This window comes from Culex quinquefasciatus, chromosome 3 (genome assembly GCF_015732765.1).
Source record: "Culex quinquefasciatus strain JHB chromosome 3, VPISU_Cqui_1.0_pri_paternal, whole genome shotgun sequence".
Lineage (NCBI taxonomy): Eukaryota > Metazoa > Arthropoda > Insecta > Diptera > Culicidae > Culex > Culex quinquefasciatus.
The window spans coordinates 118,786,522-118,803,867 of record NC_051863.1 but is presented as its reverse complement, the minus strand read 5'-3'; the positions used below and the strand labels follow the sequence as shown (position 1 = coordinate 118,803,867).

The window sequence follows — 17,346 nt, the reverse complement described above, 5'->3', positions numbered from 1 at the left end:
CCCGGGGATTTAAAAATTATTGCAAAATCATTGTTAGGTTGAAAATAATTTCAAAGAAATTTGTTATTTTTAATACAATAAAATAAACCCAAAAACATTAAGTATAACATTTAGTCATAGTGGTCCCGCCCGTGTGGATCAATCGGACCGCGCACTGGACTCACAATCCAGAGGTCGCCGGTTCGAATCCCGCGGCGGGCGCTCTAAAATTCTTTGTGTTAATATGGGTATTCGGCGCCGTCGCTCCGTGCCATACTCTCATACACTTAGGAGCCCAGGGCGGCGAAGTCCTTGAAGATAAAAGGAAGACACTAGTGGTTGGTACTAGCAATGGTGGCCGACAGCTATAAAGTCAACTTCGTTTTTTTTTCATAGTTGTTCATTGAAACATTAATTTCACCAACTATTTCGAAATTTTCATTACTTTGTGGTATTTTTTATACTTGTTGTAAAAGCTTTCCGAATCCGAAACGCAAGTTCATTTCTTAAACCTGTTGGGACTCAAAACTATACTGTGTGTTTTTTGTGATTCATAGTTCTCACTAAATGATATTGTGTATTTTTAATTAATCTGTCGTGTCATAGTTGGTCGCAGTAGATGTAAACTTTTTATTAGACTATTGGAAAAAACTAGCTCAAATTTACCATGGACATTTAAAAAAAAGGATTAAATTTCGGAAAAAAAAATAGAAAACATATTAACGAGTTGTTCTTCAAATAAAATTCAAATAAAATTTGTGATTTAGGTTCATAGATACCTACACATTTGTTAATAAAAATAACTGAAATGCTGGTACTTTTCAGTTGAAGAAAATAATATTTCATGTTTCTTTTCATCTAAAATACTTTGGCGCTAAGTAATTTATTATAATTTTATTTTTTGAATGAAAAAATAATGTTAGAAATTCTCTTGAATCATGACGAAATTTTCCTGAAAATTAAGAGTGACCAAAAGCACAAATTTTTTCTATAATACGAATAAAAAAAGAGATTTCAAACATCTCATTTTATGAGGTTTTTATTAGAATAATTAATGGAATAATCGTTTAACCGGGTAAAATACACAGAAATAAAATGTTCATCAGGAAATGGTGACAGATTTTGTGGCAAAATAAAGGATAAATTTTACCCCAGAAAATGATGAATTTTCATCAGTTTTTGATGAATATTCATCAGGTTCACATTTTTACACATTTTTTATGTAATATTACACAAATAAAGAGGTAATATTCAACCTACCAAATTTTCAACATTTCAAAATTCAACTTTTTTTTTCAGTGTATCAATGTTCCTTAAAAAAAATGCAAAATAATGCCTTAAAAGATGATGGTTTGGTCTCTAGCACAAGTTTGAGCTCATTTGGTTGAAAATTTATCTGCCCCGCGCAGAAAAAAATAAGTTGAAATTCAGCACGCAGATAGGTATACCTCATTTTTTTAATATGTCATCGTTTTTACGAGGGAGTCCAATACAATAGGTTATGTTTTCAAGAAGTACCTCAACATTTTAAGAAAATTGTCATCACAAATTAAAAACAAATAATAAATTTATAAATACTACTGTTTCAAGTTTTATCTGGCATCGCTGTTTATATGATAACTTTTAAAGAGCAAACCGCTCTCTCCCTCCAGACTTTAAATATCTCTTCTCTTGAAATTCTCTCCCGCTCTCTTCTCTCAACCCAGCGTCGAGTATGCTTTCGGTTTCTACGCAGCATGGCGCGCTTTATGTTGCCATTCATTGATATGAAAATATTCCATTAGACCACCGATAGAGAGCAGAGCTTGCTCACCTGTGCGTGTGTTCTGTTTAAAATTGATAACAAGCGTTGCAGTGTGTGCGTTGCACAGACACTCGGAACGAATGAGCGAACCAAAACAAAAGACGGGAAAATCTAACAATCTCCACACTTCCATGCGCCGACAAAAACGACGACGACGACTTAAGCCGAGTCATCGCCGGAGCGATCGGGGTTTATTGTCGCGGGGGAGAGGAAGTGGAATGCGAGAGGCGGCGAGGAATCGTTTTCGGCAGTTAAGGAATTTGCGTTTCAGAAATTTGTGGCATTTATTTCGGAAGGTGTTTCGCGTAAAGGTGCGCACACACACGCACCCACTCAAGGTAGAGAACCCTCGAAAACTGGTTCTAACTGGAAGATTGTGTGCTCTGTGCGCGGGGAATTTTTATGCAATTATTAGCATACCAAGCCGGTTTTATTGCTTCCGATTTGAGAAGTTGGTTTTAAGGGGCTGACGTGGTAAACAATAGGTTTTTGGCATTCGAGAAGGGTCTTTAAAATATTGATTGAGGACGTAGTCAAAGTTAAATGCAGAGGTAGACTTGCTAAGCAGATTAGCGGTTTTGCTTTTCGCAGGATTATCAATCAAAGGATGCAACTAATATTATAAGTTTTACGAACATCGCCATCTAATTGTGGAATTGTATTGTAGGTACATCTAGAAATTTAGAAAAAAACCCTTTTTCACGAAAATGTTTGTAAAACATACTATCAAAATAATGTTTAAGCATTAACCTGTTTAATTAAAACATATGATGCCAATGTTCGTTGGAAATATGCATACTGAAAAAAATTTCTAAGAAAAAGTATTTCAAATTTACAGATTTTATTGGTCATTGTTTTTTCATTTAAACATCACCATATTTTTTTAAGCTATAATTTTTTGTTTCTGAATGATTAAACTTGGCAAAATCTAAGCTGGGCTGTTTGTGTATGTTGACTTCATCCGGCCACGAATTTTCTGAGCCTGTTGTGAAATGAAAGTAAACAAAATGAACATCCCCAAAATCATGAAGCAAACCACCATAATTAAATGCTTTCCATAAAAGCTCTCCCAAAGCACTCTCTCGCACAAGCTACCATCAAGCTGTTTTATCCAGCATAAAAGCTCCAAACCCGTAAGGCAGCGCTGCATTGAAAGCACTAAACCTTCTTCGAAAGCATGTCGCGCGACAACAATAATGTTGCACGGCAACGCTCATGCGTGTTGCTTCCTAGGAAAACATCTTCCGTCTTGGAACGGCACAGAAGCAACAGCAACAAAAGTGGGTGGTGGGCAGGCGGCACCACCGCCGATGGATGTTTAGTGGAAATCTTGGCAAAAATCAATTTTCCAATCGATTCGTTGCCTTTCCCCCACCGCGCGATTTTTGCTGTTAGGGCGGTTCATGGATTGTGAAAAAAAATAACAACTTGTAGAACTGTTATGGCGTTATGGTCCAAATTTCGAAATAAAAAAATCTTAAAAAACTTTACATATCATCACAGCTTTGCTTGCTTTTTGTTCTGATTTTTTGAGAAATTTCCAAGAAGGGGACAAAAACTTCAAATAATGGCCTAATTGTCACTTTTGAGAAAATCATTGAAAATTGACTTCAAAGATGCATGGTGGCTTCCTCGTGCAGATTAAGAAAAAATAGGTATATTTTTAAAGTTTCCTTAAAAAAACTACTAAATATAAATAACAGTCATCCCACATGTTCAGAACACTTTTGTGACAATTTGCAAATAGTATCCTTCAGATAACTTTTCTTTTGACTTAACTATTTTCAGGGACTTGTTATCGCCATTCTCATGATTTTTTATTAGTGTTTAGTTGTTTTTTTTTACAACAGCAAACTGCTTTTCAACCCAATTTGATAAAGTTAAGCATAACACTGCCTGAAAATTTTATCATTCATAATTCTGGGATGTAATTGTTTCTCCCACAAGTAAAAACACCTTAATTTAACTGAGAAATCCACCAAAAAAGATCAGGCCATTAACAAAACCATAGCAGAACTTCAGAGAGATTAGTGTCAGCGTTTGCAGTCTTTATTTTGTTGAAAATATGTACATCTAGGGAGAACCCAAGTTTGTTCACATCCCTAATGATTTTTTTCAGATTTGTCGATTTCAGAGGCCACTGACTTTCTTCTAAATTTTTACAAAAAAAAACTATCTTAATCCACCTATGGGGTTGGTGCTCTCCTCACTGTTTAACAAAAAACAATCGAACAAAAGACCTGGACATAATTCATACCCGAATTAATAATTCTTTAGCAAACTTAGTCCAAATAAGATCCGGCCTCAAAAAGTAGATGCATACCACTTAAAACAGAACTACCCAACCAAGGGCCCGCGGGTCGGATCTGGCACGAGAGGACATTTCATCCGACGATGCCTTTTGTAAACTGTTCTGTGATTGGCCTTTAGGCCCCTCTTAAAAAAAATTACTTGGTTTAAAAATATTTTTTTAACATTGGAATGAAAAAGTTATTTTAAACACTTTGAAAATATTTGCAAAGCGCTTGTTACTTATAAACAACGTTGTTTATTTTCGTTTGAATGAATTGTCCAAGCTTTGAAAAACATCCCCAGAATATTTTTCAGACAAAATTTAACAAATTTAAATTCAAATCATTTATGCTTCTTTATGAATAAAGAATCCACTAGAGCGTCCAATTTCCCGGGGTTACAAAATTCCCGGGAAACGGTAAATTTTCAACAAATTTCCCGGCAATTCCAGGGAAATTTTAAATTTATCGAAAATTGTTCTGATTCTTAATTTGGTTAATATTTTACAACAAAATAGTATAAAATAGCAACTTTATTCAATTAATGCCTTGGCTGCTTGTAAAAAAAACATAAAACTTCAAAAAAATATATAAATTTTCCAAATATATAAGCTGTCTTTCAATTCATTCCAAATATCAAAAAAATAATTATTAGCGTTTTGTATTGATAAGAAGTAGGTATAACTTTTTTATAACTTTATACCAGTGCACTGTGGTCGGAAACCGAAATCTACCATGACAAAATTGATAGCGGTCACACGTTAAGATTTAGAGCTTTGGTGTCTTCGAGACAAATGATCAGGGCCAAAAGGGGCATCTTTTGGTATGATGGACATTAGAGTGATCTACATTTTAGGGCGGTTCAGAATTATATAGAAGGTGGTGGAGTTTGACCTTGCTCTTAGAAGCATCTGAAAGTACACATCCTAGAGTACATTTGCTGAAAATATCTCGGAGATATTTTTTTGTTTAACACACTTAATCTCAATTTTAAAATGAGCATTTTTAGATCGTTTTTGCCCATAGCTTTTGATAGAATTGACCAGAATTAGTTTTTCTTGAACAAAAATGTTCATTTTGACATGTTCTACAATTGTCTAGGTCTAGAGGAGCCCAAAATGTATAAAATGATCGAGTGGTTGAAGAGAAGAAACAAGTTTTAGCTGAATTATTTCATTTTTTGGGCACTTTTTGTATAATACGAAGTAGTTTTTTTATGTTTTTTTAATGATTCGGCCTAATAAAATACTTCGGCTAAAAGAATTTTCATAAAAAAAAGTTGTTTGGTAGCTCTAGTGCTCTTTTTAAACTTTTGACTGTAATTTTTCGAAAACTTCAAAATAAATTAACCTGGAAGAACAAGGCAAAATAACAAGAATTTTCGTTTAAAATGCTTACCAAAATTTTGATGGTTTATTTTCATTTCATAATATCATAATTTTTGTAACCCAACAAATAAACAAGATCTATTCTATATTTAGAAATATCCCGGGAAACGGGAAATATTTTTTTTTCGGGAAATCCCGGGAATTCCCGGGAATTTTTTTCCCGGGACGGGAAATTGGACGCTATAGAATGCACAGTAACTTTCAATCAATTTTATTGTACTCGAGATAACTTATTCCTTGTGTTCTTGTTTTCACATCTTTAAAAAAGATTTTATTCAAATTCAAATATCAGAGATATTTGTAAAATGTATTTGTTTGCCTATTACCTGCAGGATTGAAACCATTTTCCTGCATTCAATTCTGTTGATTTTATATTGCGATTGAATGAATTTTAAAAGTATTTGAAAAAACGCTTCATACCTACTTCCAGCACTTGTTTTGAACCATTATTAATTTTAAAATGTAATAAAAAATATCCGGCACGCAACCGCTTCAGAAAATCCAAATCAGGTTGGGCACCCCTGACATTAAAGGTCATTACTTGAGAAAGAGTTGCTAGATCGTCACTGTTTTGGACCCTTACGATGTATAACATGATTGTATAAGGCATCTAATCTAATCTATCTAATCTAACACAAACGCAGCCAGTCCGATGAAAGCATGCTGGAAAGTCTTGTGATTAGATTACGTCCCATGCACTTTTCTTGTCAATATTAATAATTGCAGTACATCCGAGAACACCCGAAAATGAATTGCAAAACTTAAAGCGGCCAGCCCTACTGCGTTGTGTTTACCGCAAAAAAGGATTCTGTGAACGGATCACATTTCACAGAATCTACAGGGGGAGGAAGGATGCGTGGACATACCGTACCAAACGCTCCGAAAAAGTTGTGGTTGGGTGTGTAAGTGTAAATTTGGCAAATAATTATATTTAAAGGGGGTTTCGTGGGAAGGGAGAAATGGGGATTGGGAAAATGGAAGATGGAGAAGGGGTAGGAAGAATATTTCATTGATTCAATAGTATATGATTTATATTGGTATGGTAAGTATGTAAAAAAAAACAGCAAAAATTTATAGAAAGATCTCACCAAAATCTGGATACTTTAAATAAGCAAATAAGCGTCGACAAACCAATTCGAATAGAATCTGCTTCCATTTAGGGGCTGTTTAAGTCAAGTGAAAGGCCCTGCAGGATGCAAACCGCTTCTGGCTTTGCCGGAAGGGAATCTTCACCGTTCCGCCATACGAAAAAGTGGAGAGCTTCACTTTTGTTTTCAGCCACATAAAGATTCTCTTGCAGAATAAAGTCATTCGAAGAACAAATCCGAAACCGTTATGGAATTTTGTAAAAATTGGCCAAAAGATGCGAGAAACAACTTGAAAAAAAAACCGGAGAAAAATCAAATTTACGACACCGAAAAAAATTCACGTCCTGTATAGCATGATTGTTTAAGGCATGAATTTAAAATGAGAATGAGCATTTCGTGATTCGATTATCCGAAGTTTTGATTATCCGAAGCGATTTTTTCCGAGGCCTTCGGATAATTGAGTCTGGACTATACTTATTTAGACTAAGCCTCCGACTCCAATGACAATTCCTTTGTTGTAAATTAGTCAAATCTGAATCCAGGCTTGTAAAATTTCAATTTCAAATTTCAAAAACTCCGTGTCCTCATCTAGGTTATTCCCTTCAAATGCGATCGTTTTGGCGTAGCGTAAACTCTTCCCACTGAGAATTTTGGCTCGAGCCTCGAGTCGATCTTGCTCGAGATCGAGCATGAATCGTGCCGAGGCTCGAGTCAAAATTCTCAGTGGGTTTTTTCGTCCAAAACCAGACGTGCATCGGTACTATGAGCTCTTCTTAGGGTCCCTTAGTTAATTCTAGTTGGCAAGTTCCTGTGAAGATTAACTACTCTTGTTTTGTCTGTAAAAATAGACTCTTGACACGAAAATATGTTAGAAAATATTTATTTATTCGAGAATCGATTCGAAGTTGAGCATAGACGTTCGGTATCTTAGTGAGCATCTAAAAGTGCACTTATGGTCGATGCGTCTGCCTAAAACTTTTTCACTACAGGATTTGAACTGAAGGACCTCTGAATAGCATCGACAGTCTGAGCAGTCTCATTTATTTCATTAGTAGATACCTAAATGCTTTTACCAAACTGCTGCACGTGAACCACCCTGTTGGGTTCAAGCGCCGATGCAGATTCCGGCCCGGCCGAAACGATTTCGTCAGTTTAGTCATTAAAACGTCCGCCGGTTGGATGGTTGGTTGAGAAGGAGAGAGAGTGAGAGACTGCAAATCGCCCCGGCGCGATCTGAGTGTTTAGGCTGTTTTAATACGTGACTACAACTAAATTAAAACGAATTCGTGGAAGACTACGGCGGTGTTCGCGGAAGGGGTTGGGTGAACGTTCTGAGCCGTGCTGAGTTGCTCAATTGCCTAATGGAAATCGATAATCGTAAATCGCTGCGTGAGCAGCTATTTTGTGGCGGTCGGTGAAAATGTTTGTTAAAAACGGTCAGTTTGAAGGTTCGCCGGACGTCCTGCGCGGGTGGTGAGTTTTTCTTTTCGTGGTGACATCGATTGCCGGCGACGACGACGACGACGACAAGGAGAGTGAGTTCCGCTACGGCAACGGCACGGCTGGAAGCAGCTCCATCCTGGACGGGCCAGTCAGTGAGTGTACACCGATAAAGGAATGCGGACCAGCAGCAGCAGCCCCAGCATCCGTCGTGGTCGTCGTCTCGGTAGAACAGGCGTTCAAAAGTGGTGGTGCGTGCGGTAGCTGGGTGGACTCTGTCAAGTGCTGACACTTCCGCGGAACTTTTCGTTTGATCGGATCGCAATCTCTCGGATAGCTGAACCCGTGTGGTCCTGCGGAGTGCTACAGAGACCCTTCACGAGCGCACACACACGCTCACACACAGAGTTCGTTTTGGGGTGACGGCCCCGTCCGTCACGGCTCAGCGTTTCAGCGTTTTTCCAAGGGATTCTCTCACTACCGTTGTGTTTGTGTGTTCGTCCGCGTTCGGGCATTGTTTCACACCAGCGCCTGCTCCCGCTCTCGTCGTGTGTTTATAATAAAGTGGTTCGTGATTTAGCCGCTTGGCGGCGCGCGCGCGTGTGTCGAGCGCGGCTGTGTTGGTGCAGCGCACTTGGTGAATGAAAGCGATTAGTGACCTGGTGGCAGGGGGCAGGAACGCGTGAAAGCTGCTGGTGGTGGAGAACAACAACGCGAGCGTTTGTTGCGAGCGTGAGCGCAGGAAACGCCGCTCCGGAAGAGAGTGAGTCACCCCGCCGCGTTAAGTGGTCCCGGAGCGACGGAGGAAAATTTCTTTGGAGAGGTACAGGCGATTGTGCAGGTGTGTGTGTGCGTGGGGGGTTGTTGGAGAAAGAGAGAGAGGGAGCGAGAGCGGGATCGGGAGAGCGTTGAGCGTGAGCAGTGAAGAGCGCTCGGGAGCCTAGCGCGTGTGTTTTGGCAGCGCTGGAAGAGCCATCTGGAGAGTGTTTGGGACACGGTGTCTGTGTGTTCCGGAGTTTTAATCAGTGACCTCGTAGTACGCATGAGTTGTGATATCGATTGATTGCGCACGCAAACCCTTTGCTCTCGCCATCTGCACATCGAGAGAACCTGCTGGCTGGCTTGCTGGTAATGCCGTTTGGGGCCGTTTCGTCGAGCCATCGCACCGAGTAGAGCAGGGATCGGCATCCTGCAGCGCGCGTAACCCCCGTAACTCTGATTGTGTTTCCGCTTCTTCTGTGACCGCGGATGTGCGAAAAGTTGGACGGTGGACTGTTGTTGCCAGTAGCCGTCGTCGTCGTCGCTGTCGTTGCCATCTTCTTCGTCCAAGAGTCCGCGCGGTTCCGTTCCGAGGAGTTCCGGCCACTCCGGACACGGTCACCATCGTCGTCGTCGCCGTCGCCGTCGTCGTCGCGTGTGCGGGTGGTGTGCAGTGAAAATCCTAGTACGGCTGTGTGCGATCAAGATGGCCGCAAGTGTTTCTCAGCGACTACCAGCAGCAACATCAGCCGTAGCAGCAGCCGAATCCAAGCCGTCGTCGACAACAGTGTTGCGAACCGACTACTCCGGACTACTCGGTTCCGTTGCTGCGGTCGTGCAGCGACACCACTAAAAAGCACCCGCAGCAGCATACGCAAGGACGTTAGAATACAGAGATGATGGGGCCATGAGCCCGAGCCCCGAGGTCATCAAGAGTCGCAAGTGCGTCTCAAGCGGGCCTGCACCATGCTAGCGCCGCCGAACCCGAGGTCAATATGCGGCCAGGACCCGGGCTGGTCGTGATGGCGCTTGCGTTTATTTCGGGGGCTCGGCGAGGCACCAGTCAACAACACAGCAGTAGTGCCGCAAGTAGTAGTAACAAGTTGGGCAAATTTGAGGAAGACAATACGGAAGCACTATCACGGATAAATCCGTGGTTGTCAGCGTGCGATCTGGCGCAACCCAACACAGCACCGGATCTCCAGGTATCTATCCGCAGTCAACCCTCCAAAAACCCCGTCTTCCCATACCCCTTCCCCAAGTTTTTTTCTCTCCCCAAATCAACCCTCCTCCACAAGCGTATCCATAAAAAAAAACTCTGCCAAGCAAACAATTGGGTCCTCAATTGCGAACCGTGCTCAACGCACCGCCTCCAATCCGGAACTTCCCGGATCAAATCCCGCTGCGGTCGCAGCGCAAAGAAAAAAAGTTGTGCCTTCAAAAAATCTTCCAAAAAACACATCTCATTCATCAATTATATAATAATAAAATTGGGATCCGTCGAGCGCGAGAGCTCTGCACGCGAGAGCGCTCTCTCACAGGACTCGAGGAGCTCGCGCTCTCAAGCCCCCGCTCCCCCCACCACACATTCAAAACTGACAGACAGATAACGCTCACAGGATTTGGTCCGTCACCAATACCACCTAGCGGCGCGGGTGTTTGGAGTGGCCTGCTGTGTGCTGAAAAATTTGGAAATTCCTTCACCGATCGTGGAGCAGGGGGAGCGGGACGGGGCTGCCATCCTTCACACGCAATGCAAATTCAGCTGAATGAAAATTAGGGAGCCAAGTCGCTCGGCGGCGGCCGTACTCTTCAATGAAGTTCCCCGCACTGGGAGTTTGCCCGTTCGCGGGCGACGTTTCCAAGGTTTCCTTGAGTTAATTAATTGAGTTGTACCGAACCGTACTTCGGGGTGCTTCTAATCCGCTGACTGACCCAAGGTGGGGAGGGGGGAGGGGGATCATCACCACGGCAACCCGGCCGTCTCCCGTGCGGGGGACGCAGTCATTCAAGGATTTCCGCAACACAAAAATCAATGACTGATTTTTACTGGCGGAGCTGCTCTTCTAAACGGGAAGGTGCAGTTTTGACGACTCCCACACAACTGAATCGCCCAAACTCCTCCGGCTGCCATGGTTCCACCGCTGACCCGTTTCCAAGAGAGTGTTCCTCCTTGTTCCGGCAAAGTTTTATTGCGAACCAGAGTGGGGTGTTGGGGAGGCAAAGTTTTAATATTTACCAGAGCACACACATGGTGGTGGTGGTGGTGGCGGTGACGCTGGGAGCAGGACTTCTGGGAATCTTCCCGCAAGTTGAATGGGGTGAGTGAAACTCGTGTGCAACGTGCCTAAGCGAGTTCTACTCCTCATATAGTACAAGAAAACAGAGGGGACTGATACTTTTTTATTGGTTTTTGTGGCCGGCCCGTGTGTAAAGGGAGTTGCGTGCATTTCTAAAGTGGTTTCAAGTTTCCAGGAGTGGTTGTTTTAGTGTGTCGATAAAATTGTTAAATGAATTAAATTGTGCTCTCGGTTGCTTTTACGGTCTGAAGTTTTGATTGACAGCTCGTATTGGGAATTAATTTGCGTGGAATATTTTAACAATGATTTAAAGTTCAAAATATAGGTTTTGAGCAACGAATACTCGAACCTCCTAATTATTCCTCCTATAAACCGTTGATTTACAACTTCTTGGCTGGTAACATCTTCCAGTCATGTTACTCAAGTAAGACAGTACCCCAACTGAGAATTGCTGTCCTAAACGATCCTATCCTAAAATTTGAAAAATCACATGGGTAATTCTCCGCCAACTCACACAGCAGTTGCCCCGACCCCTCTTCGATTTGCGTGAAACTTTGTCCTAAGGGGTAACTTTTGTCCCTGATCACGAATCCGAGGCCCGTTTTTTGATATCTCGTGACGGAGGGGCGGTACGACCCCTTCCATTTTTGCACATGCGAAAAAAGAGGTGTTTTTCAATAATTTGCAGCCTGAAACGGTGATGAGATAGAAATTTGGTGTCAAAGGGACTTTTATGTAAAATTAGACGCCCGATTTGATGGCGTAATCAGAATTCCGAAAAAACGTATTTTTCATCGAAAAAAACAATAAAAAAGTTTTAAAAATTCTCCCATTTTCCGTTACTCGACTGTAAAAAATTTTGGAACATGTCATTTTATGGGAAATTTAATGTACTTTTCGAATCTAAATTTTAGAACAAAATTTTTCATTTTAAAATTTCGTGTTTTTTCTAACTTTGCAGGGTTATTTTTTAGAGTGTAACAATGTTCTACAAAGTTGTAGAGCAGACAATTACAAAAATTTTGATATATAGACATAAGGGGTTTGCTTATAAACATCACAAGTTATCACGATTTTACGAAAAAAAGTTTTAAAAAAGTTGGTCGTCATCGATCATGGCCGTTCATGGTCACCCGCGACAGACACGGACGACGAAACAAAGAGAAACGCAAAAGTAACTTTTTCAAAACTTTTTTCGTAAAATCGCGATAACTTGTGATGTTTATAAGCAAACCCTTATGTCTATATATCAAAATTTTGTAATTGTCTGCTCTACAACTTTGTAGAACATTGTTACACTCTAAAAAATAACCCTGCAAAGTTAGAAAAACACGAAATTTTAAAATGAAAAATTTTGTTCTAAATGAAAAATGACCCTTCTGGGACAATGTGGATTCGAAAAGTACATTAAATTTCCCATAAAATGACATGTTCCAAAATTTTTACAGTCGAGTAACGGAAAATGGGAGAATTTTAAAACTTTTTTATTGTTTTTTCGATGAAAATACGTTTTTCGGAATTCTGAGTAAGTCATCAAATCGGGCGTCTAATTTTACATAAAAGTCCCTTTGATGCCAAATTTCTATCTCATCACCGTTTCAGGCTGCAAATTATTGAAAACACCTCTTTTTCGCATGTTCAAAAATGGAAGGGGTCGTACCGCCCTCCGTCACGAGATATCAAAAACGGACCTCGGATTCGTGATCAGGGACAAAAGTTACCCTTAGGACAAAGTTTCACGCAAATCGAAGAGGGTCGGGGCAACTTTTCCCGATTTCGTGTGAGTTGGTAGAGAATTACCCACATAGAAGTTGAGGGTGTTTTTTTCAGTGTATTTTTTCAGAAAGCCCGTCAAATTTCCTACAAGTTTGTCTCAGACCACTTTTTGATCCAATCCAACGGCTTTGAGACAGCAAGATGAGAAAAACGCAAGGCAAGATTGTCCACACATAAAATAAAAACGAATAAAAACTGGATTTCCTCCTTGTTTCTTAAACAAAGTACTGGATTTGTTTGGCTTTTCTGAAATTGAACACAATTTTTAAGGGACCATTTATAAACCATGTGGACACTTTTTGGTATCTCCTGTCTCCGTCTCTTTTATGTCGCTGTTCGAGTGCATGGGGTGATTGGTCATTATAATTAAATAATGGCATCAGTAGTGCTGTCGCAGTCCTGTTTTTCGTGTTATTTTCCGTCTCTTTTATGTCGCTGTTCGAGTGCATGGGGTGATTGGTCATTATAATTAAATAATGGCATCAGTAGTGCGGTGCCTGTGTGGACGCTCAGTCCTGTTTTTTCGTGTTATTTTCCGTCTCTTTTATGTCGCTGTTCGAGTGCATGGGGTGATCGAATTTCTTCTGATTCGTGTTGTTTTCATCTCTTTTGTGTCGTTGTTTGTGTGCATGGGGTGATTGGTCTTCTTCTTCTTCTTTTTTCTTTATTTTTAGTTCGCGCGTTCGTTGGCCAATGAGTTTATTTTTGTCCTCATTACATAGTTTTCGATAGAAACGATCCGAATTCTTTTTTTTTTCGAGACAAGCAAGTCGTATTGCTGGATTAAGTCCTTTCTATATCATCGATGATCGGAAGGCACGCCGACGAATATGTTTTAAGGCTTATGATATAAAATAATTTTAATGAATAAAGCCCTTCTTACATCACCGTTGATCGGAAGGCACGCCGACGAAGAATTTCTGGAGGATCGCGGTCGAATTAATACTATATTTAAAATTCTAGATAGCTATCTTTCGGATTCGATTGTGAGTAGCGGGACTTCGCGGTTACTATGCAACGTATTTTTGGAGTCTTTTTATATTTTAAATTTATAAGTCCTTCTTTTATCATCGTTGATAGGAAGGCACGCCGCCGGTTAAGTTCGTTTAAGTTATTGTTTTAATTTCATTACAATCGGTTACGTGGTGTCCTGTTTTCTTTTCGTTTATATTCGTTGATCGTAATAATTTATTCCAACTGGCAGCTTTAGTATTAACTCATCTTCTATTTTTGACATTTGCTCGCGTTATCTTAATTGTACCAACAGTAAAAATATACTGATAAGTCCAGCCCATAGCACTACCGCTCGGTTGGCACGCGTTCGATTAAAACAAACTTTTAAATAATCAATTATTTATCTTTCCGCAGCCGGCTGCCTAAGATTTAAAATTTCAACCGATAAACAAAATGCTCATGGTCACATCACTGCCACTCGTGAATCCTGACCTCATACCCATCTACTAACCCCTCAAAACTCATGTGATACTTTGTCGGAGAAGCAGTCGATTGGGCGGTCTCTATCACTCAAGTATCGGACTAACATTCCCATCCACTTCCCCGTGACCCTACCACTGGTCGTGGCCGGCGCCGGTATTGATCAGCATGATAGGGGCCTTTGAGAAGTTGCGAAGCGAGGAAAGATAGCACCCACTTATCTTCCACGGCTCGTGGATGTAACTTCTGGAGGTCCTGGTCAATAACGGAGTAGCAACTGCGGGTGGGCACCTATGCTTATGCTTATGCTTATGCTTATGCTTAATCTCAACTCCCCCATCGTGGAAACACGTGGACAACCGCCAAGACACCCCCCCCCCCCCCAAGTGTCCGCGTAGTTTGTGGATGGTCTCTAACCAAAATGCATCAATAACTCGATATCGACATTTATTCGATCAGGGACAGTACAGCAATGTTTAAATTATTACTATTTACAAAAATATTTTAATAACTAACAGACTTCTCAAATGTCATTTTCGAGTGCAACTGACTCTATATCAATGTTTTGAACGTTGAAATTATCGAGGTTCGATAATCGACGATCTCTTATCGATAATCTTATCGCCGATAATGGACGATGACTCATTTTTCAAGTCTTTCTAAAATCGACTGTATTCAACAAATTATGTTTAAATTTCAATGCTATCACTAAGCATGTATTTTTTAGAAAGTGTAGTGAGTACTCATTTTCATAATTTTCAATATGGATAAAACGAAACGAAATTTTGTAAATCACTTCATAAGAGTTTTTTTGAACTAAAATTTTCATAAAATTCCGTATTTTTTCTCAAATTTTAAAAATTTGCAGTATGGGTTTTAAATGAAGCGATATTTGGTATGCTTTTTACTTTATTAGATTTTTTAAATACTAAAATTTTCACAAAATACCGTATTTTTTCTAAAATACCCAAATTTTCCAAATTTGCATAATGTCAGTTCAAATCCCGGGGTGGATGGAAGCTTAGGTGTAAAAAGAGGTTTGCAATTGCCTCAACAATCAAGCCTTCGGACATCAAGTCAGGGATGCCAGATACACAGATTTGTCGGTGTTTCACAGACATTTGAGCTCGTGTCAGACATTTTTTTAGGTGTACAGACTTTTTAAAAACTTCATTAAATTGTTATTTTGTAAAAATATCAATCGAAAATTATTTCGTTAGTCTTCAAATGCTCAAAAACACATTTTTTGATGGATTTATATGACTGTAAATTGATATATTTGAATTTTAGACCAAGGCACAGACATACACAGACTTTTTCACAGACATTTTAAAAAATCATGTGGCATCCCTGCATCAAGTTTCGAGTAGGAATCCCCCGTAATCGGGAACGCCAAAGCAATGCTGTAGAGCAAATAATTTGATTTATTTTATTTGAAAAATGCAATATGGGTATCAAAAACAAGCAAAATTTGATATGCATTTTCAGTTTAGTATAGAGTTTTTTTTGTTGAAACACTCAAGTTTTCATAAAATAATATTTTGTTTCTGAAAATACACAAATTAACATAATTTGCAAAGGAACTGAATTTTGAATGCATTTTCAATTTATTATTTTTGTTGTAAATCACTAAAAATTTCACGAAATATCGTTATTATTTTATAAATTCTTTTATTTCTCTGACTAAAGATGAGTAAAGGCAGCAAATTTGTAAATGAAGCAAACAAAATTTAAATGTATGTTTGAAGAATGCAAACTTTCGGATGGTCCAATTCCCTTATGGCATGCTTTGAACATTTGAGTATTTAAAAAACGGTATTTTGTTAAAAAAAATGTATTATACCCAAAAAAAAATAAATAAATAAAGTGAAAAAGCAATCAAAATTATGATTCGCTTGATACCTTGTTTGATACCCATATTGCAAATTTTGAATTTTTTGGCATTTTCGAAAAAATACGGTATTTTGTGAAAATTATAGTATTCGCAAACAAAAACAATAATATGGTGAAAAAGCATACAAAGTTTCGTTTCGTTTGACATCCACATTGCATATTTTGAAAATTTGAGTATTTTAGAAAAATACGGTATTTTGTGAAAATAGTAGTATTTTCAGAAAAAAATAAGGCATAAACAAATTCGCTTCGTTTGATACCCTTATTGCAAATTTTTAAAATTTGTGAATTTTCGAATGAAGATGTTTTTTTTGTGATAATTTTAGTATTTTTTGAAATAAACTCTTATGAAGTGGAAAAGCATACATAATTTCGCTTCGTTTGATAATCATATAGTATCTTTTAAAAATTAGGTCTGAGAATTCAAAAAAGTGGTTAATAGATGGTCCCTCATATACGTTTAAGATAACATGTCTCTAATGTTTCATTGACGTGACATACGGACGAAGCCTTAATAATAAATACTAAAATCAAATTATTTTCCAACATGAACATCACATATTTTCAAAATGTGAGTAAATTTTAATAGTTTTATTGTTATTGCCAAGAAAATTGGTGTTTTGATTAAAGGTGTTGTCAATGATTCAATTGTTCCTCAAAACTTACTTAATTCACCTTTGTGTTATCACTAAAACGAAGTTGACTTTATAGCTGTTGGCCACCATTGCTAGTACCAACCATTAGTGCAGGGGTGCTCAAAGTTTTTGGAGGCCGAGCCAAATTTGAAGCTCAAATGAGCTTGCGGGCCAAATTTACAAAATATGTTATTTAGCAAAATGAAGTTACGATATTTTAATTTAAAAGACTAGAAAATACAAGTAGAAGTATTAATTAAAAAAAAATGTTTTTTAACTTGTCAATTTAAAATAACAGAAAACACACAATGGTAGTTTTCGAAATTATATCTTCAAATTCAGTGTGGCTTATGATAAATCACTGATAGCCAGAATTTCAACATTTCAATTTTAAAAATGTTAGAAACTGTTTAAAGCATGTTAGATTGCAATCATTATTTTAAAAAAATACAAGAAAAAAAATTATTCATCGAAAAATATTTTTGAATAAACTCGAACTCGAGCTCAAATGATTCTTAACGCAGAGAAATGCATTTTTAATTGATTTCAGCTGATTGCA

The 17,346-nt window shown here is 38.9% G+C and overlaps 1 protein-coding gene across 1 annotated transcript in view; it reads left to right on the top strand.

The window, feature by feature from the left end:
- Positions 1-9,720: 9,720 nt before the first annotated feature.
- Positions 9,721-17,346, top strand: part of LOC6044165 (probable serine/threonine-protein kinase dyrk2) — a 154,191-nt gene continuing 146,565 nt past the window's right edge. Inside the window, exon 1 of the mRNA XM_038258584.1 lies at positions 9,721-9,954. Coding sequence (XP_038114512.1) covers positions 9,745-9,954 — 210 coding nt within the window. The 5' untranslated portion in view covers positions 9,721-9,744. The remainder of the gene's footprint in view (positions 9,955-17,346) is intronic.